Source organism: Xiphophorus maculatus, chromosome 9, assembly GCF_002775205.1.
Source record: "Xiphophorus maculatus strain JP 163 A chromosome 9, X_maculatus-5.0-male, whole genome shotgun sequence".
In the NCBI taxonomy this organism is placed as follows: Eukaryota; Metazoa; Chordata; class Actinopteri; order Cyprinodontiformes; family Poeciliidae; genus Xiphophorus; species Xiphophorus maculatus.
In genome coordinates this window covers 19,691,487-19,712,458 of record NC_036451.1, presented here as the reverse complement: position 1 = coordinate 19,712,458, position 20,972 = coordinate 19,691,487, and the positions used below count along the sequence as shown (strand labels likewise).

The following is a 20,972-nucleotide window of genomic DNA, read 5'->3' as shown; positions in this document are numbered from 1 at the left end:
ATGTTCGCATCGCCACGCCCATTTGTTTTACGTCATGCGTACGTGCAGATAAGGGCGTGTGCGTAGAGGACGACCAAGCACATCAGTTCATTGTCGGCATTGAAGATTCGGCTTCAGGACCAAGGAGGCTCGCGGGAAAAAGTAGACTTTTCCCCGCAAACAACCTCGCATCGTGTTTATTCGTGGCGAAAATCGTTAACAGTCGTCAGCCATGAAGTTGCTGTGGGCTCTCGCTGCCCTACTTTTGTGCTGTTGGCGAGCCGACGCGTCCACAGGTAAGAATTGTGTCAGCCATGTTGGCTCAGTGTAGACTTTGCCCCGACTACGAACATTTTGTTTTGCTCGCCGTCCTCAAACGGTTTTCATAGTAAAACGTGCTATGGCTATTACAAAAAAACAAAACTAACAAACAACACAAAAATAACTATTGGGACGTTTGACATCTTTGGTTTGGGAGGTTTGAACGGGTTGCGTCTTGTTGCTGTGCCGTTGAAACGTTTAGCTAATTTGCTGTAGAGGAGGCTAAAGAGCGTTTTATGTAAACCGTCTTAATGACGCGCCGTGACGCTGGAAAATCTGCGTTTTTGTCGCTTTAAAGACACGTCTTAAACTAACAAACGTATGACTAATCTAGGAAGAAGATGTTTTTTTTTTAAAAAAAAAGGGGGACATTAACAGCGTCCTCTGAGTAACGTGCGCCCTCTGAGCTGTGGTAAAATTAACCTCGGATTGCGTAACGTTTCAGATGATTACTTGCGTTACTAACCAGATTATCTGTCCTTTTTAATTTAATGGATTGCATTGGGCACCATCTTGTGTGTTAAAAGATCATGGTCCTCAACGAGTCTATTGCTGTAAGCTTTACGGTGCGACTCAATTCTTTGACACGATGCTGACTTTCGTTTACAATCAATACAGGAAATTTTTTTTATAAAATGACACAAACATGTATTATACATTATTAGTTACTGATTCTTAGTTTATCTCGCAGTCACTTTGGCATCCATGATAATGTTGAATCCAAAAAGACACTTTAATTACCCTAAATAGCTCTCGAAACTGTTAAGAAGAAAAATTCCAGCAGTAGCATTTTCTTGCATTCAAAAGAGTTTGAACTTTTTCTTCAAGGTAATCTTTGAAAAGGCTTGATTATGCTAAGATAATCATTTTTGACACAGTAATAGTTGACTTTATCTTGGGGCAGCACTGATTGACTTACAGTAACTTAATCGAAATAATCTTTATTCTTTTGTGTAATACTGGTTGGGAATTCTTCCAAACTCGTTTACATAAACTATGAGCTACTAAAAGATTTTAAATTTTTCGGTGTGTCTATGGCAGCACGTTCTGCTGGCTACCTTTTTAAAAAACAAAAACAAAACTTGTTTTAAAGGGGTTTGACTTTGCACCAGTCCTTCAGCGTGAATGTAACACAAGGGCTACAGATTTTAGTTTTGAAGTGTTGTTTTCCATGGATTTAAAAAGGTGAAAAATACATTTGACTGATTAAAAGAATGTGTGTTTAAATGTGTTTTAGTCCATTGTTTTATTTATATATATATTTTTGCCCCTCCTAAAAAGTAATCTTTTAAAACAACTTGTTTATTGCAGACTGTAGCATAACCTTTTTTGAGGTACATTGTCTTTGCTGCCCTCATTCAAATGTCAAATACTAATTTTGGAAATCTGAACTTTTAAAAGAACTTCAAGCATTAAATCCTTAATCTTATGTTACAGAACATATGGTTAAAATAGAAAATTACATGCAACCAAACTTTACTGTAGACGAACTGCTTAATTTGAACAGCCATGCTACTCAAGCTCTGAAGGTGACCTTTGGTAATGGTGGAAAGTTGCAAGATATGTACAGCGCCTGAAGCTTTTGTTGACAACCAGAGATCCCTCTTGTGACCTGCTGACATTTTGCATTTTGTCAAAGGTTATGAAGACAGCTTCAGTCAAATGTTTATACACTTAATATTAATAGATAGTGTCGTTTGTCAATAGCATATTCTGTTTGGGAACATGTTTTTTGTTCTGCTTGCGTGCTGAGCAGCCATACGGCTCCGCTCTGTAAGTGTACATGGAGGTCAGCTATACTTGTGGAAAGGACAGGAATCCTAAATCACTCCAGCAGGCCTTTATTACTTTGGAGCTCTAGTTGTCATACTTGCTAGCTTACCTGGCATAATCCTTGTGAGTAATTAAACCTGATTTTCTGGTCTTCACAAAATGGCCAAAAATATTTTCTTGCTTCTCCAACTGTTTGTTTGGATGATCAATTTGAGTGTGCAGTAAATAAAATAAAATTGATGTGAAGATCAATGCACGATTCTTCAAAACGTTTGCTAATTCAGTAATTCTAGTTTGTGATATTTGCGATTCCTTTGTTCTGTAATGATGTGTGCAAAGCCTCCATTAAATCAATGGCATGATGGCCTAAAAATATCTAGCGTTAACCTAGATTGACATTTACTGTTGTTGAGCAAACCTGGCACGGCTATCAACAAACGCTATTTGGCTCTAAATGTCTTTCGTACATTTTCACTTTTTTCTTTTCTTTTTTTTATCTTGATTTCATCTGCATTTTCCACCCTCATCTGCTTTTCTATTTGTTCTCTCACATTATACATTGTGTTTTAGTGCAAATGCTTTGTTTTGGTGTCTTTGGATGACCAAGGTTATTTTGGTGAGCAAGCTTATTTGGTATTACATTTGCTTTATGGTTCTGTCTTAATAAGAAATATCCATGTGATCTAGTACTGCTAAAGAGAAAAGCCCTCAACTCAGTTTTTTTCATCTGGCTCTTAATCATTAAGAGGATTAAAAGTTTACCAGTAACAGATTAGGTTTTAATCCTGCTACTTGTCAAGTGTAAGATAATTTAATGAAGTTAGTGGTTTTTGAAAAATGTCTTAAATCTTAAACTATATTCTTTTTACAGTAAAAGCTGTGCTGTAAATTCCAACTTGACTTGACATTAACACTGAGATTGCTACCAAATATATTGACCTACAAGCTGACTTTAAACCAAAATGCCTTGTTCCTTTAAAAAAAAAAAAAAAAAACCTGGATGTGAGCAAGTATTTTTGTATAAAAGAGCCTAGAAGGCAGTTGGCTTTGGATCTGGGTAAGGAAAGTTTATCTTCATAGCGCAGTTCATACTCGAGTGCATTATTTGACATTAACATTAAAATACATTGAAGTACAAGTTGCAAACCATTAGAGCTCATCTGTAATATTCTATCTTCTTATACCACAAGGTGTTTAGTCAAAATGTTGCTGCCAATTGAGCTTTGGTCATCTACGGCTGCCTTTTATGTTGCATTTATTTTAATTGATCAGTGTTCTAAGTGTGATCTACAATATTTCTAAGAATTGGCTGTAAATGTTACTCTGATTTTTATATGTGCATGTTTTGGGCTTGCTGTCATATTTTCATTTCCTTGGTTTTTATTAACTTTTTTGTCTCTTTTTTTGTATGCTTTTTGTTCCCTCCATCTTTATCAATCAATCATTCATCTTCTTTGCTTCTAACACACTTATTACATTTCTTGTAATTCGCTGGGCTGGCTGTAAATTGCACTCAGCGGGTTTTATAAAATCCCCCCTCTCTCAGATCAAACTAATCAACGACAGTGCGGAGCTGCACTGTGAGGTAGTAGGGAACCCCATTCCTGAGGTGCAGTGGTGGTTTGTAGAAGGCGAGGAGTCCAATGAGACGCTCACCCAGCTGTTCGATGGGGCACGAAATGAGCGCGTCAGAATAAATGCCACATACATAGCTCACGCCGCCAGCACCATTCACCTCCTCAGCCTCACTCTTGACGACACGGGCACATACGAGTGCCGCGCTTCCAACGACCCCGACCGCAATGATCTGAAGAAGACGCCCAAAATCAAGTGGATCCGCTCGCAGGCAAACATTATTGCAATCGAAAGTGAGTGGAAGAGGAGGGAAAGAAATGAGGAGACGCTCATCGAAGTAGCTATTAGCTCCTCATTAGTGAAATCCTGGGCGTCTACTTCCTGCCCCGTTTTCCTGGTTCAGTATCCTCTCAATCCTGCTCCATCTAGTACATGCTCTCCCTTTCTCTCCTAAGAAACTCCAAGGTTGCCCTGTAGTTGACTGAACCTGGTTTCAGAGCATAGCCCAACTGCTCCTTTAATCCTGTATCACCTGATTGCAAAGTATGCATTTAATCTGATACCCCCCTCACCTCCTCCTCTTTCAAGACTTGGTTAAGTGCAATTATAATCTTGCTCATAATACTGGTCATAAGGCTTGAAATTTGCAAATGGCCTCAATAGGACAATGACTGTGGTTAACTAGGATAACCAGGTTTAGAAAATGAATGGAAAAAAAATCTTTACTCGATTTCAAAAGGGTGTCAGATTACTTCATTAGTGCTGCTTCTCTGTAGATTTGGCATTATCCTTAAATGATACTAACATTGTAAATGCCTCTTAATGCTTGTAGACATTCTTGTTGCTTGTAGCCCACTGGACTATAAGCACATAAGATGGCAGCAAGTTATTAAACAGGCTCTCAGCCATTGGGCAGTGTTCTGCCTTGAGGCCCAGTATTATGTCTTGCAATTGAAGCAAATGGAAACAAAATGGTACAAGTATTATATAAATAACCACTTATTTGGCAGAAACTTATTCTCCCAAATGTTGCTTCTTCTGCATGTATTTACCAAAAACCTTTCTCCCCTTGTGACCTTATTGTAGTTTCACTAAATGAAATCCAATATTTCTTGGTGGTTGACGCTTTAACCTCCTAATAGTGGTTTTTATATTTGTGAGGAAAAAAGTTAAAGGATTTGTCTTATTCCCTCTCTTTACCTTGCAGGCCCACAAATCAGTGTTGAACCTTCTGAGGTCAGCAACCAAACCTCTGCCATTCTCACATGCAACTTAACGGATTCCACCCTTTCCAGTAAGGGTTCCTACTGGACACACAATGATAAACCCATTGAAAAGTCAAGGTCCTCTTCTTCTAACTATGCTTCATACAAGTAAGAAACTCTTCTTCCTAAGATTACAGAAATGGATGTGTCCAACTGTTTTTGATTGATGGTGAAACATTTTACAATGCATTTTACTGTCATTTACTTTTGCTTATTTGTTTTTTCCACCTCCCTCCCTCTGTAAGGCTTCCTGTATTAGCGGCAGTGTTATGGGTTTCAGTCAGCCATTCACGACTCTTGACTGGTGGGGAGGTGGACCGTGCAGACATGCAGCTTTGCTGGCGCTCTTGGCGGCAGGGATGAGAGCCGCTAGCAGTGTACTCTCTTGCTCTGACCTTAATTCTCTATTTTAGAGGGAAGGCAGGACAGTAGCGCCAAACAAAGCGGAACTTTGACTGGAAATTTGAAATATTTAAGCAGACAAGCGGCTTTAGATTCTCACCCAACTATTGAGCATAAACTGCATTCTGTTGGGGTTTTTTTTCTGCTTGACTGAGTGGAAAAACTAATCATCATGAAAGTAGCCACAGCTTTAGTCAGTTTTTGCTTTGATTCCCAGTGCTGGAAAAGAAAATGCATATGCATTTCCATGTTTAACAATCGGTGGTGTATTATTTGGTTTCTTAGTTTGGAGAAGATCACCTATCATCAGTCTGGACGCTATGAATGTGTGTTTGAGACTGACCCACTAGTGAAGCGGGTCATTGAGGTGAAAAGTAAGTGAAAATAAATGCATCAGAATTGGTTCAGATGTTGCCAAGTTGATCTACATAATCAGGGGTAAATGACTATATTTAATGCTTTTTTTTTTCTTTTTTTTTAACAGCACTTCCTTATGTTGGAGCCTATAAACACTCGGAGCACGGTAATGAGAATGACAAAAGTGTGCTCACGTGTGTTGCTCATGGTCACCCCCTTCCCACTGATTGGATGTGGTATAAAGAGGAGGGCAGCGAACTAAAGGTGGGAATACAGTGTTTTAAAAGACTCAATGTAGAAAGAAAATTATTCCTTTAGATTAAGCTGGTTTTTATGAATATTTGTTCCTCTAAATATGGTCAACAGGCTATTGTTAATGGCACTCAGAGATATGAGATCAAGAGCACCCCTAACAAGACCATGCTGACCATTGAAGACCTGAACATTGAGTCCGACGGTGGATACTACTTCTGCTCTGGAAACAATGAACTCGGCCAAAACAAGGACAAGATCTTTCTCCGTGTCCGGAGTCGCCTGGCTGCTCTCTGGCCCTTCCTGGGCATTGTGGCCGAGGTCATCATCCTTGTGACGGTCATCTTCATCTATGAAAAGAGGAGAAAGCCCGATGACGTCACTGATGGTATGTACTCGACTTTTTCTACAAGCTCCCAGAAATTTAAATAAAATAACCTGCAAAGAACAGAAGTATGAGGCTCTGAGTCTGCTATGGTTTTACTTTTCTAAGAATTTAGAAGAGAGATAGTTTGTAATTTTTCCCAGTTAAATAGCCCTTCAAATTATGCCTAGTAATTTCTCACTCTTTTTAAAAAATATTTTGTTTATTTGTAATAATGACATGTATCCCATCCTTTAGGTTTATCCAAAGATGTTCTACTGATTTTTATGTTTTTTTTTTGACAGTCTATTTTTTTAAGAAATATTCATTTCTTACTTATAGGTATAGTTATACCTTAACTTATAACTACTCTGTGGTTAAATCATCTTGCCTTTCCATATTAATTGAGCACTATGAATAATCGGGGGTTAACTTTATGTAAAAACCAAGCTGAAGGGAAAACAAAGAAATTCCAACAAATAACCAAAAAAATCAGTGCAGTCAGATTTTGAATAGGTAAGGAATTGCCTTTTTGGCTTTCCACCTTTTTGCTCGAGCAGTCTTGTAAAATTCCAAAGTAAATATGTTAAGATTTATTTGTAATTTTAACTTTTCTTTGAAAATGTGTGTTATTGATTTAATGTCTATGGTGACGTGTACTGGACCCTGAAGGCAGCTGAACATGGGAGTTTTATATGCCAATTTCAGATGTTTTGTGTAGCTAACACTGTAGTAGGATTTCTCAGTTTTAAATGTTATCAAACCTATAAGTTACTGTCTCTTGTGATTCTATGGGCTTTCCCAATCCCTGCAGAACTGGGGTTTAGATGGTGTTTAGTTCAAGACAAGACGAACTTTCAGGAAGAGGGAAGAAGAACATGGTTTTTAATTTAACAATGTTGTCTTTAGTTTTGTCATTATTTACAATTTTAATATAGCTCAGGAATTGGCTTCTACTGCTGTGTAAACAATCTGTTATAGAACCTTTTTTTATTTTTATTTTTTTTTACATTTTTGACTTCTCTGTTCGCTGCTGATTTTGCATTTTGGTAAGTGAACAAAAAACTGCATGTCAGACTGAAGTGGTTGAGCTGAGATGGCCGCGTGGGGGACAAAAAAGACCTATGGGAGTCTGAATGAACTGCTTTCATAGTAACCACTTCTAAGAGGAATGTGCTCAAAGATTTGGTCACTCTTTCACTGGCGCTGAATGTTATATACAGAGCAAGCTCCAAATATTCACTTTCACTTTTTTGGTTTTGCCTAAACTCTATTGTTTGTTTGTTTTTTGAGCCAATGAAAGAGTCAGATGAGACACTTGAAGTAGTGTATTGGTTTGATATGACGCCGTGTTGGTTTAAAAGTAAAGGAACCAGCAACTTGTTTGCATGTGTTCTGCATCTTGTACTTAATGCATGTCAACTGCGAGGCAACTCTTGTAAGAACCGGTCATTCGTCTCATTCACCGCTCGGCCACAGAGGAACCTTACTCTCTTTATTTATTTATTTTTTATCTTGTCAATACATGGTGTTGCTCAGGTGTGAAACTTCACTATACATTGCCAGGATGTGTGTTGAGCTGTTTCAGCTGAAGAATACAACTGTTGCAGTGTGTCATCTCTTGCTTGTATTGCATGAGCGTCTGTGATGCTTAGGGTTGCATTGGGACGGTGCATTAAAAGATGAGTGCCAAATGATGTGTTTAAATGTTGTTGGAGATTGGCCAAAGCAACAGAATTGTCAAAATTACATTTGATAAATGATGTTTTTTTTTGTTTTTGTTTTTTCTCCAACACAAATGATTCCAGTTGAACTGGTTAATGGACCACTATTGTATGATTATAGTTGCATCATTCATTGTCAGAAATGCTCCAGATGGGCATGTCTATTCATGTGTAATTGAATCCGGTCATGCCATTGCAGTCATGTTGGAGGTTGTCATTATTACCATTTGCTACAGTCATTGGTTAAAATGGTGTAGACATGTCTCTCACTACCCAGCTGTAAGCTGCTATTAACTTCTTTTTTTTTTTCCTTCTTCTTCTTCCCTTCCCTCTCCTCAATGACTAACACGCTGCTTGTTCAGACGATGACTCAGGAGCTGCTCCTCTGTAAGTACAGTCACAGCTTGCTGGTTTTTTTTGTATCTTCAGCCTTTTTTTGTAGAAGAGAGCTCATGCTTGTCTGTCTTCCAGGAAGAGCAATTCTACTGCAAACCACAAGGAGAAGAATGTGAGGCAAAGAAATGCAAACTAAGAAAGTGAAGGAGGTATGTGGAATTGTGTTTTAAGCAACTTAATCTGCAAAGTTTTTTTTTTCTTTTTAATGGGAAAATATACACCATCTTGCTAAAGCACTCTTGCATAGCTGTGAAATAGAAGTGCATGTGTTAAGTGTATAAACTTTCACCAGGTCCTACCAGGAGTTTGCCATTTACAATGCACTAATCATGGTGCATTATTAAGTTGCACAGAATTTTATTTTGGGGTATTAGTCACTGTTGGCCTGCTTTATGGTTATGGGCTATTTTCTGTTGCTCTATCATCAAATTCCTATTAACTCGATGGAAGGTTGCAGTGCTGACATCAGAAGTGGTACAAAAGTTTACAAGGTTTGCAAAAGCATTAAGTGGCAATTTCAATAAAATGTTTTTACTTTTTTTGTCCCCTCTTATTTCTAGATGGATGTCAAGTTGGCACTCCAGGATTCAACTGTTGTGTGGCACATTATATTGTGCAATACAATTTTTAAAGTACCTTTTTTGTGCTTGAGTGTTGATGTTTTAGGAGAATAATTTTCTTTTTTTTTTTTTTTTTTCCCTTTTTTATGCTTAATTTTTAACATTGTGCAGGCAGGATGTAGTGTGGAACAAAGCTTTCTGCTTGAGGCCATGTGACAAATATTGCATGAGTTTTAAAGCTGTTCTAGCCAAGCGTGTGGTGTAAAAAATTACATGAGAATGCATAGTTTTGTGATCTTCAGTTTTTTTTATGCTCAAGCTTTCCTGCACGGGCCTAACATAAAGCCACATTTCATTCTCTGATTTGGAACACTCACTTGTGAAGAAGCACAAGTGAGTGTACTTTTGATCCAGATAGTTGCCATCCTTGTTTTAAAACATACAAGTTTACTGGAATTTATGTATGATTTGTTGCAACCCCCCAAATGTTGCTCTGCAGAGTTTTATTACTTTGCCTTAAACTGCTTTTCATGTGGGTTCTCTTTTTCTTTCCTTCATTCTTTAAAAACCTGAAAACATTGGGTTAGATCTGAGGCTTTAAATTTATTTCACAATTTACTAACATTCAATTTGTGACTTTTTTTTAAATTTTTTTAAAGAACAGCATTTAGTAATGTTTTATTTTATTTTCCATTTGTTTTCCCCTCAGATTAAAATTGGGGCACATGTTGTTGCTCGGTTAACCACCCCAGTATGAGGATTATTTTGGACCAAGTGCAAAATATTTTAGGTGCTGCACCAGTGCAGTGCAACTTCAGCAATGTGCACGCATTTAAAAAAAAAAAAAAAAAATACTACTGAATTTTTTTTCCTCTTTGCTTCTTGTGATCTGAAACAGTTATCTGATTGTTGAATGGTTTTCTGTCCTCTTCACTGTGTAGATAATCCAGAAGCCATATATTCCATTTAACCTGAACAACGTGGTGATTGAATGTTACACTATAGAGTTTCAAGATTTAAAGACTTAGCCAGAATTGTGTAAAGTGCTGTACCTTCCATCAACGTGGAATACCATTCTTTGTACAACTTGCACAAACTGAAATAAAGATATTGAAATTTAAAACTGTCCTTTACTCTGAAAGTTTTAATTTAGCTCTCATTATAAGCCGCCTCCTTTAGATCTGTTGTTGCTATTTTAGTTCAAAAGGTATATTTTTGACATCTCACAATTTGCCATTAATGGCAAATGTTAACGTGCTGCTTTTACGTTAATGCTGGACAGTAAGACGTCAATTTCTGCACTGTGACTGAAGCTTCCCTCAAGACTTGCCACAAGCATGAGCATTTTACACATTCCAGTCTGTACTGAATGGTCAGCTGCTGTCATGACAACCGAGGCTCACAGGACCAGCTCTGTCCACACCTCTAGATGGACTGGATGAGATTCTTGGGAAGCCTGGAGTCGGTCTGCCTTCTGAGAGGGGCTAAAACAAAGGTAGGCTGAAGGGAGGCTCTGTATTGGCAGACAAAGGTCAAGCTTGATTGAGCTGGTGGTGTGAAGACTAAATTATGATGCAAATCAAAATGCAAAGTTGACCAATGCTGATGAAATTGAAGAGTTGTTCAATCCACTTGTAAAGTAAGTCCTTAAAAAATACCAAAGGTGTGATGTGCATGTTAAAATTAATGCATGGCTAAAATTATTAACTCTTTGAGGGAGCATTTTTCCAGGCCCATAGAGCCATTTTATAGTAATCAAATAATTGTTGCCTTCAGTCCAACAAATGCTGCATATATAAAAAATTAAATAGTAGGGGCTCTACAAAACTTGGTGGTTTTTCTTTGATTGTTTTGCAAAAAAATGTATGTACATATATTGGGATTTTTGGAGCTTTCACCTGATCAGATCTGCGTATTTTGAGTTCCTTTCAGAATGAGGATCTTTTGTGACTTTAAATCCAAATAAACTTGGGGTTTGGCCCAAGTTTTACACTCTCGCTTCATACGCCTGAAAATGGTACAAACAGACGCATTACTGTTCAACAGTCCATCTTTGACCCTGAGTCGGACCCAGAAGTGGAGCCTCCCGCGCAATTCAAGAACACAGCCAGCGATTTCTGAATATCAAGTCAACAATAAAACACTTGCTATTTCCAGATGCCATTGTACAGCTAGGGCTGGCCGTAACTATGTGCCAATACTATTGATGCCAAGGTGAATATATGATCAATGCTTGCGTGATGAGATCAGTTTGCAGTTTCTCCACATAATGTCTACTTGAATTTCATGCCAGTGAGAATGCAGGAAAACACTAAATATCAGAAGCTTGCATTTTGAATTTGAGAGCAGGATTTTATACATTTGGTAAAGTTTGCACTGAACTTCTGCTTTCTTTCAAATACAGTTTAGTTCCCCCACAAGCTTCACTGCTTCACAAACATTGTGCAAATGGTGCATCTCTCAGCTCTCTCACTGAGCAATCTGTGATCAGAGGTGCAATTTTAGCATACCAACTAAACTGTCCATTCAGCCACCTGAAAAGATAGATGAAAATATACACTTTTGTAAAGATGCACATACCTCAGACCTGACATATTGACATGGCTGGATATAATGGCCTGTTTGTGTTAACTATTAAAGGGGAAATTGTATTCCTATATAGGTCATCTGCAGATTACAATTACAGACTCAGTTATCCTAATAAATTAGCCAGATATTAGCAAATACCTGATGGAACCGCAAGTCTCTTGGGCTCATCATACAAACTACTCAGAACGTTTGTAAACGGCATAATGAGAAGCATTGTTGTGATGATGTGCAGAAGGCGGAGTGTCACTAAGAGCAAGAGCTTCTTAAAGACACGGGCCAGTCTCAAAGAGTCAAAATACAAAGTCAATTTTAAGTCATGTTTGATATGAAATTAATTTTTATAACTGAAGGTAGCACAGTGCCTGAGAAAATGTACCAGAAAATACATAATACTGCCCCTTTAATAATCAGGAGGTTTTTGAAATGTCTGCTTTTTTAGATACTGAAAAACATTATTGATAGAAGATGGCTTTTTGCTTTTTTTAAGCGCTAGGACTGTTAGAAGCGGAAGACATCCAAGTGGAAGTACAAAAACATGCAAAAAGTGAACTTTGCAAAATAGGTCCCCATTAAAAAGTTTAGTCTTTTCTACAGTCGTCCTCCTGTATGTCATCACAACAATGCTCCTTCGTTTTTCTGCTTACAGTTTTTTCGGAGCATTGATCTGAGAAGTACTTTGCATGATGAGCTCAGCAGTTTCACAGTTGTCTACTCATTGTGAGCTTGAACTAATAACCACTATGGCTTACGAGAAGTCTCACGTCTGTTTTGCAAACACACCTCTGAAGTCTCTTATGCATCAGGCAGCAGTTGTCTCTCTCATGTCCACCTTGATTTAGCCCTAATTCATCAAAGGTAGCTTGCTGAATGAACGGCAGCCAAGAAAGCATGGCAGGAATCTTCTTTGATCTCATGCACTTTGCCGTGCATCAGCAAGCTCTTTGCTTTGCTGCTGTCTGTGGTGTGACATTTTTGAGGTACATTTTAAGACTGCTGAAATACATGAAGATCTGTTGTTTGAGAAGAAGACAGAAGAAATTCATGCTGCTGTATGTTGTTTTTTTTTTTTTTAAATGGAGCTTTACAGTAATAGTTCTCAGGACGCTGTTGTCGGCATAACCCCCAGTTTATGGTGGCGTTCACTTTCAGCAGTTAAATATTAAAATCAACCTTTTGATTTCTGCATTCTTGTCTTGGCATATGCTGCTTAGCGTCAGCACCTCGTTTTTTAAGGACTTTGCCTGTTGGATGCTGACCGTCCAAAGGTCTCCATCTCACTGTACAGACAAAAACACTAATTGTTGCACATTGCTGGAGGTATGACAGGCACTTTCTTGACTTCCTTATGCACTTTGACTTGCCCTTCACAGAAATCTAACCTCTCTCCTTGAAGCAGCTAAATGTTTGATAATTTGTTGGTTTGATCTTTTTTTCTGTTCACGTTTATTTTTTTTTTTGTCAAAGTAATTTATCAAAGTTTCCTAATACATGTTGGCAATATAGATGTGTGCAAACTTGTGTCGCTCTTATTGGAATTATTTTACCAATTTCACTCTTATTGGGCCACTGTGCCAAAACAATGGCATGATGCGCATTCACCCTGCTGCTCAACAACGCAAGGCAAGTGTTTTTGCGAAGCCCAAATCACACACAAATTGTTTCTGATACAAGGAAATAAAAGAGCAAGGGTGAGGAACATTGCATGAAAATGTAAAAATAAATTAAATAGTAACATTTAAGTATCACAAAAAGTGTAGAAATACAATCTAAATAAAATGCCAAAACATGATAAAGATTAACTAATAAAATAGACTTTGATCTTCATGACTTTCACTAATCACCATTTATGCAAATGCATTTCCCATCACACTACTACTGCAATTTGATCTCTGTATTCTCTTGTTGGTAAAATCATTTCAAATTATTTCCAACCCAGAGGAGATGGTTTTCCCTGTAGTTTATATCTATTGATGTTCAGCTGGTTTTAATCTTCTCACAAAGAATATAGTTTTTGTTCAACATTAATGTTTCTCCCAGTTTTTGTCATTCGCAGACTTAAACTAACATTGAAGGGGTTAAACATTCAAATACGTCACAAATATCAGTTTTGTAAGAAAATAGATTTAAGCTTTATGGATAGCATGGATAGGTGAAAATTGGGGGTAAAATATGTTTATGCATAAAAGTTCTAAGGTAATGTTTAAAATAGCTTTTTACTGTCGAAGAAAGAGAGGCAGTGGAGTTTGCGGAAAATGTGCTAAAGCGATTCGCCACGAATGAAGTTCACTGGGGTTTCAATTGTGCACTTTCCAGGTTTGTCCACACGGTGGAGTCATTGGACCGCAGCAGCGTCTCTGCCTGGCGAAGGCTTTGGTCAGCCTGGAGACGGCAACAGGCTGACGCGATTGTTGCTCTCCTTCTGGTTTACTGTATAGTTTAGACAGCCTGGATGAGAATGACTGGCATTGTTATCTGTGGTTACATGATCTATTGATCGAATGTCGTAGTTTCTCAAATTAACATCAAAATAAGCAGAACTTTGTTTTCGAGCCCTTTTTTGTCACCTTTATCCTGCTTTACTAAAACCAACAGAGAAGATAACTTGGCATGTAATCATGTTAAGTTACTACTGCTTTTTATTTATTTTTGGAGTTGTTCTCCCTTCTTTCGGTGAGATGGCGCCTGGGTGTGGTTAGTTTTTTTTTTTTTTTGCAGAAGCTACCTGCGTGTGTTTGTTTCCCAAGGCTGACAGTCTTGTCATCATCTTTCGGTCTTTATTGCAGACATATAATAAAACAGCTGACAGTGTGCAGCCATAGTAACGCCACGCCGCTCGTTCCCTGAAGTGATGTGAATGGAAAGTGGAGAGCTGCTGCTGCTGCTCCTCCTCCTCCTCCTCTCTCCAGGTTCAAGGTATAAAGGGAGTCTCCTCCTGCCGGTGTGATGGACGAGGAGGAGCCCAGATTCCAGCAGCCTCTGGCGCCTCCAGTATCTGCCAGACTGAGCGGATGCGCGGATGATGGGAGCGGCTGGGGGACCGAGATGAAGAGATTCACGCTTGGAGGCGGGGCTGCGCGCAAAAGCTCCAGCAACAACAACGAGCTGTGGCTCCTGCAGGACGAGGACTCCTTTAAGGAACCTCTGGGCACCGCTGACAGCGCCGACTCTGCTTTGTTATGCCCCGGGGAGGCTGCCGGTGGCCGGGGCGGCTCAGCGTCAGAGCACCACAGAGGGGACACAGTTTCGGAGGCAAGTGTGACAGGAGCGGGGCCCGTCGGAATGATATGCAACAAGAACGGAGACTGTAGAAGGGACCCGACCAGTTCAGGGAGCCTGTCTTCTCTCATCTCCAGACAAGAGAAGCAGGCGGATGGAGCCGTAGGGAGTGAGGACGGAAGGGGGCAGGCCGGGGGGATGGACGCCTCTGTCACTTCCGCGGGGTCTTTAATTCAGGGGCCCGTCGGGACTGAGGTCAAGACCAGCGCAGCGACGGAGAAGAAGGACTCTAGAGTTTCCTTCTCCAACGCCCCTACTAGTAAAGGTCAGATGCCGCCGGGCGTGGAGTCAAGAAACTCTGTCACTTTCACTAAAGCGGAGGACAGTTCTCAGATAGTTCCGGACGATGGGGACTCCAGGGGGAACCAGACGTACATGCAGCGGCAGTTCAGCTCCATGCTCCAGCCTGGAGTTAACAAATTCTCCCTGCGCATGTTCGGGAGCCAGAAGGCGGTGGAGAAGGAGCAGGAGCGCGTAAAGTCTGCGGGGAACTGGATTATCCACCCATACAGCGACTTCAGGTACGGGACGGTCTGCAAGGGGTTCACGAATAGTTCATCCTGTTAAAGTTTGATGTGAATGGAAGTAAAGAATAAAAATAAAAAAAAACAGGACACACAAAAATAAATATTTATCATTAAGCATACTTAGTTCTTCTTATCTTTCTCATTTGAAAGGACACATATTGAGATTTATTGAGGCCGCCGGTCAATGTTTTTCAATGTCCATTTGATAAAACGCTGCGTTCACAGCAGTACTTTTTAATCTTCTGGGCTCAGACAAGCCGTGTCAGTTTTGCACAAGTTTCTTCGGAATGTGCGGAAAAAGTCGATTTCAGCACCATGGATAGTTCGAGCTATCGTCCATTTGCTTTACTAAACGCCCTTCTCTCATACAAGAATGTATCAATAAATTAGAATGTCACTAAAAAGTTCATTTATTTCAGTAACTCAGTCAAAAAGCCCTGCACACAGTGATGTTCCAAGATATTATTTGTGTTTATTTAATTGTTAGAACGTCAGCATAGTTCTTGGCGTTGATTAAGTGATTTTTGTCTAATATAAAGAAGTTTTGTTATAGTCAGGTTATGAGCCACTGTCAGGGTGGAGAATGCAGACTTCTCATTTGTCCAGGAAACAGTCATTGACAGCTTTAGCCATAAAAGCTACCACCTAATTAAGCTAATTGCTAACAGGTAGTTAGCTTAAATACTAAGCTATCTGTTGGCTTAGTAACAGGTAGTTACTATGTTGAAGACAACATAAGCAACTATGGAAGACAACATTTCTATATTGTCTCCAACCTATAATGTTTCGTGAAATGAAACAGTGTGGCACCAGAAGGTGACAAGCAACTAGAGTAACAACAACCTTATTGGGTTTGTGAAGCAGCCCAGAAATTTTAGAAGACTGTTTCCCTCCTGCTGGCATATTTGATGGAGATGCTGGTTTCATTTTCTAAGAGGCCTACCAAGTATCAATACCCGATTGAATGACCATGCTACCACTGTGCTGGGCTGAACGCACCTGATATAAACCCAATTCAGAATCTATGGACTGCGCGCCAGAGCCAACAATGCAAAATGGCTGAAGGCTGTTATAAACGCATGGTTAACCATGCCATGCTGCACTGATACAGTAACACAAAAAGAACCACAGTGGAGTATTGAGTCGATAATTTAATGGACATATTCTTCAGTGGGCCTGTGTTTCAGTATTTCAGTTCTTAGAGCATTTTAATGTTGCATAAAATTATTATTTTTTTCACTAGCAATAAGCCATAACCATCAAAATTGATAGAAATACATGCGTAAAGGTTATCACTCTGCGTGTAAGGAAACTACGCAATAAATAAGTTGCACTTTTTGAATAATCTAGTAAAATAAAACAAACTTTTCAATGATTTCTGAATCAAAAGTTGGTGGTGAAAATGCTGAAAATGAATAAAGTGAGAAAATTAAAGTAATCTCTACCAGCTTATATCTCTGTTGTAAATGTCAGCACTGTTTTCTAAGCATGTCCCCATCAAGGGTGATTTGCTTCATGCTGTCCCAGTAAAAGTTATGAATGCTGCTGAACGGCGTCTTTGCAGGCGTGTGATATCAGCTGCTAATAGCAGCACTGTGTCCAGGCAGTTCAGATTTTACTGTGCCCTTAATTCTTTTTCACAGCCATGATAAACATGTGTAAACATCCTTGAAATGAAATGTATCTTCACAACACTGAAGCATTTAGAAATGGTGGGCTTGTAATTTGAATACCTTCCTTTAGAATATATAAAAAAGTCCACTTTATGAGTTTTTTTTTTTGTTTGTTTGTTTCTTTTTCGTTTTGTTTGACAAAATCACTGTCACTGCATATTTTATATTATCCATTATTTTACCAGGAAGTTCCATGAGATAAAATCTTACCTGGCCAAGTGGCACACCGGTGTATATTATACAAAACTTTATCTGTAGCTGTAACTACATTAACACTGAATGAGATTTTTAAAGAAAAGCTCCCTGTTTTCCAATGAGTTCGTGATGCAATGCCCTCTAACAGCATTCGTTGGGGCTTTGATAAATAATCCTAAGATTATCCTTAGTTCTATCTGATGGAAGCACACTATGCCAGTTACAGTCCCAGAGTTTTTGGCAACTTCCAATTATTTATCGCAACGCCTTGACAGAAAAAGCTTTTTAATGCCATGCTTCTCTAAAAAGGCCTGCCGTGTTACATCTACCAGTTTTTATGGCCATTTTGAGTTCCCAAGATGCCACTTTTTTGCAGCAGTAACAATGAACTTTGAATGTTTCTTTCACTTCCCTTACCTTCCTGCTCACTATTCACTATTGTTTTTCTCCCAACTACCCTTATTTCTCACACCTGATGTAATGGCAAAGTAACAAGATTTTTTAAAAAGCTGAGTTAATTATAATCAATATCACCAACTTAAATTTTCATATTAATTTTATTTTATCTCTTCCCTTTTTAAGGGATCTTAGAGAAACAGGCCTCTGTGTCTCATGCTGTAATAACCCAAGTGTCTTATTCGAGCAAAAATAAAAGACTCAAACATATTCTTCACTGCATATATTTTATTGGGAGGCCAAACAAAGACAGTTATTTCTAAATATTGATTTTATTTTCCCCACAGAATAAATGTACTAAAATCAAAGAAACAGCTAACAGATTTTTAAGCTACTGCAATTAAAGACGGATATATTTGAAGGATTTTTACCACAGATCCTGGTAGCTGCTCTAGATGGCTTTAGTCAGAGCAACCACAGAAATACATATTTATAACGTTTCATGTTGAAAACTTCAGCATTGGGCCTGGCACGGATAAATCTTTGCTTGAATCATCTTCTGCTCAGGTTCTATTGGGACTTCACCATGCTGATGTTCATGGTCGGCAACCTGATCATCATCCCGGTTGGCATCACCTTCTTCAAAGACGAGACGACAACGCCCTGGATCATCTTCAACGTGGTCTCGGACACCTTCTTCCTCATGGACCTGGTGCTCAACTTCAGGACGGGCATCGTGTTCGAAGACAACACCGAGATCATCCTGGATCCCAAGAAGATCAAGAAGAAGTACCTGAAGAGCTGGTTTATCGTGGACTTTGTTTCCTCCATACCTGTGGATTATATCTTCCTCATTGTGGAGAAGGGCATCGACTCGGAGGTGTACAAAACGGCCCGGGCGTTGCGCATCGTTCGGTTCACGAAGATCCTCAGCCTGCTGCGCCTCCTCAGGCTGTCCAGACTCATCCGTTACATCCACCAGTGGGAGGAGGTACGCTAATATTTATGTTTTGTCCTTTAAGTAAAGGAAAAGGAAGATGGTTTGGTACTGATCACCAGTGGGTAAACAGTCACTGATGAAAGCATCGAGGTTTTGTTTCACTTTAGTATCTAACTGCAACAGCATGCAGATTTCAGCTAGAAAAGTGCTTTATTTGTTTAAGTGTTATATTTACAATTACAAAATAAGTTTCGTTTTTCAGTTGTAGGAGTAAACAACTTTGAAATTCAAACTTTTTTCCCAAAAAAACTGGGACTAAACAAACAAGTTCTGATTTCAGAAATTTGCCAAAATCCTACAAATTTTCTCTTGTATTTCTTTGTTACAGTTTTTAGGATGCTTTTTAACAAATGAATAGTTCAACTAAATTACCCACAGGAACGAAAGGTAGTCACACCAAAATCCAAACAGAACGAGTGACTTGACTTCTACTTTTTTTATTCCCACGTGCCGCCTGTGCAGACAACGTCAGAATGTGCAGGATGTAGCAAAGTTTTCACGTAATCAGACATTTTTCAACGTCCATTCCTCCACCACTTGGGCTTTACAGCACAGGCGCTCGTCGCTCTTACATCGGAAGCCGCTAGAAATGTTCAGTTTAATCAACATAATCATAATAAAGAGGTATCGGCCTCTCCCAAAAGCGAATGCATTCTGACCGTGCTTTAATAATAAAAAATTGGATTTCTCTGTAGTAGCTCATGCAATTAAACAAGTAATTGTGTTTTGCATATCTCGACCGTGCATCCGTTCATAATGGCTTTCCAACAGGTGGATAAATGAGGTTTTACAGTGCAGTATCAGAATAAACCCGGTGGCTGGATTATAGATCACTGTAACCCAGTTTACTGATGCAATTAATTAAAGCGTAGTGTGTGCTTGTCGGTAAGAAAGTGAAAAGGCAGTGTCATGGGAATGTGAACAAACATTTCAGTGAAATTAACCGCATTTTCTTTTCTCTTAACACAGATTTTATCTTTACAGTTTTATGAGACATGACAGACAAACAAGGCATGAAAAGGAGCTGAAAGACTAACTGAACGAGAAAAAAATCAAACAAGCAAGCAGCCTATATGCATCTAATAATGCCCAGAATTTTTAATTCCCCTGTATCAGCTTGATCTAAAACAGATTTCACCAACATGTTGGGTCTGAGTGGAAGTAATATTAATGTTTTGAAATGGCCCAAACAGAAACCCAAGTTCAATCTGATTGAAATTTGTGAAAGGAGCTAAAGATTAGCATGATGGTTAAAGACTAGTACAATGATTTATCACCAAGGAAACATGCAAAAAGCTGGTTACTGTTTGTAAGAAAGGGTTGGATTTTTCCAACCCTTATATATATATATATATATATATATATATATATATATATATATATATATATATATATTGTGTGTGTTTGTGTGACTAGGACATGTCTATTAAATCCTATATTAAACAGGTTTCCAGGACTTTAATTTTTCATCTCAGGAATATTACTAAAATTAAAATTATTGTTATTTTAAGGGTAGGTTCTTAAAATAACAACCAAGAAGTCCAAAAAGTATTAGTGAACATCTTTCAGCTGACCCAAAACCTTGCAGCAAGAGTTCTGATGAAAATAAAAAAAACAATCATATTTTTCCTACTTCTGCTTCTCTTCATTTATTCCCTGTTAAAACAAGTTGCTTTAGTTTCTTTTCAGTTTTTTCATTTGTTCTTATTTATTAAACACTTAGCACATTTCTATTTATTGTGAAACTTGTCTTTAAATAATCAGTTAAGCTGGATAAGTGGAGGACAAATAGAAATGAGTCAGGCCTATAATAAAAGTCCAAGCAGATTAACAGCATCTAACACAAGACCTACAAGATCCATTAACCTTTAGTTGCCCTGTCTATGCAAAACAACATTTGAGAAGTTATTTTATTTTGATTTAACACTGATTAACCTTTGGGTTTTTTACATTCAGATTAAAATGGCCACAAAAAAAAGAAAAAGAAAAATGAATGAGATATTTGAAAAGTCAGAAAATCTTAAAATAATGCAAGAAAGCAAAAATAAAAACAACTTATGGATGACTCATCCTTTTGCAGAGAAAATAAGCTTCATCAATGGACAGATGCATTATCATCCATAATATGCCCCGTCCTGGCTGCACAAACCACAGTTACTGCCTGGTTTACCGGCCACATGTGCTTTTATTAATTTGCGCACAAACAGATCAGTCTGACAAACCATCCGACGTGTGTGTGCTCTCACTCTGAAGAAGCCGCTGCTCCTCTGATTATAGAGTGGTAATTTAAGTTCAGCAAGAGGCACAATTACCGATTCAAACACAGCAGCAAAAATAATGGCTCTGGC

General features: G+C 38.6%; 2 protein-coding genes across 3 annotated transcripts in view; both read left to right on the top strand.

Moving 5' to 3' along the window:
* Nucleotides 1-53: 53 nt before the first annotated feature.
* On the top strand, nt 54-10,094 carry bsg (basigin (Ok blood group)). Of its 2 annotated transcripts, XM_005795590.2 has the most exons (9): nt 54-275; nt 3,591-3,941; nt 4,856-5,021; nt 5,601-5,689; nt 5,800-5,936; nt 6,039-6,312; nt 8,375-8,399; nt 8,484-8,557; nt 8,969-10,094. In XM_005795590.2, the coding sequence occupies exons 1-8, from the start codon at nt 212-214 to the stop codon at nt 8,542-8,544; spliced, it is 1,167 nt and encodes a 388-aa protein (XP_005795647.1). In that variant the 5' UTR covers nt 54-211; the 3' UTR covers nt 8,545-8,557; nt 8,969-10,094. The 2 variants fall into 2 exon arrangements, with proteins under 2 accessions (XP_005795647.1, XP_023195431.1); XM_023339663.1 differs by lacking the exon at nt 3,591-3,941 and having other exon boundaries at nt 59-275.
* Nucleotides 10,095-14,500: 4,406 nt separating this feature from the next.
* Nucleotides 14,501-20,972, top strand: part of hcn2 (hyperpolarization activated cyclic nucleotide gated potassium and sodium channel 2) — a 46,315-nt gene continuing 39,843 nt past the window's right edge. Inside the window, exons 1-2 of the mRNA XM_014471180.2 lie at nt 14,501-15,354; nt 18,192-18,615. Of these exons, the coding sequence (XP_014326666.1) occupies nt 14,501-15,354; nt 18,192-18,615 (1,278 nt within the window). The remainder of the gene's footprint in view (nt 15,355-18,191; nt 18,616-20,972) is intronic.

Bases quoted from the DNA above. Each gene is read 5' to 3' on its own strand.
- bsg (XM_005795590.2), top strand. From the start codon at position 212: ATGAAGTTGCTGTGGGCTCTCGCTGCCCTACTTTTGTGCTGTTGGCGA. The intron at 5,022-5,600 runs GTAAGAAACTCT...TTGGTTTCTTAG, and splicing joins TCTAACTATGCTTCATACAA to TTTGGAGAAGATCACCTATC. The intron at 5,937-6,038 runs GTGGGAATACAG...TATGGTCAACAG, and splicing joins AGGAGGGCAGCGAACTAAAG to GCTATTGTTAATGGCACTCA.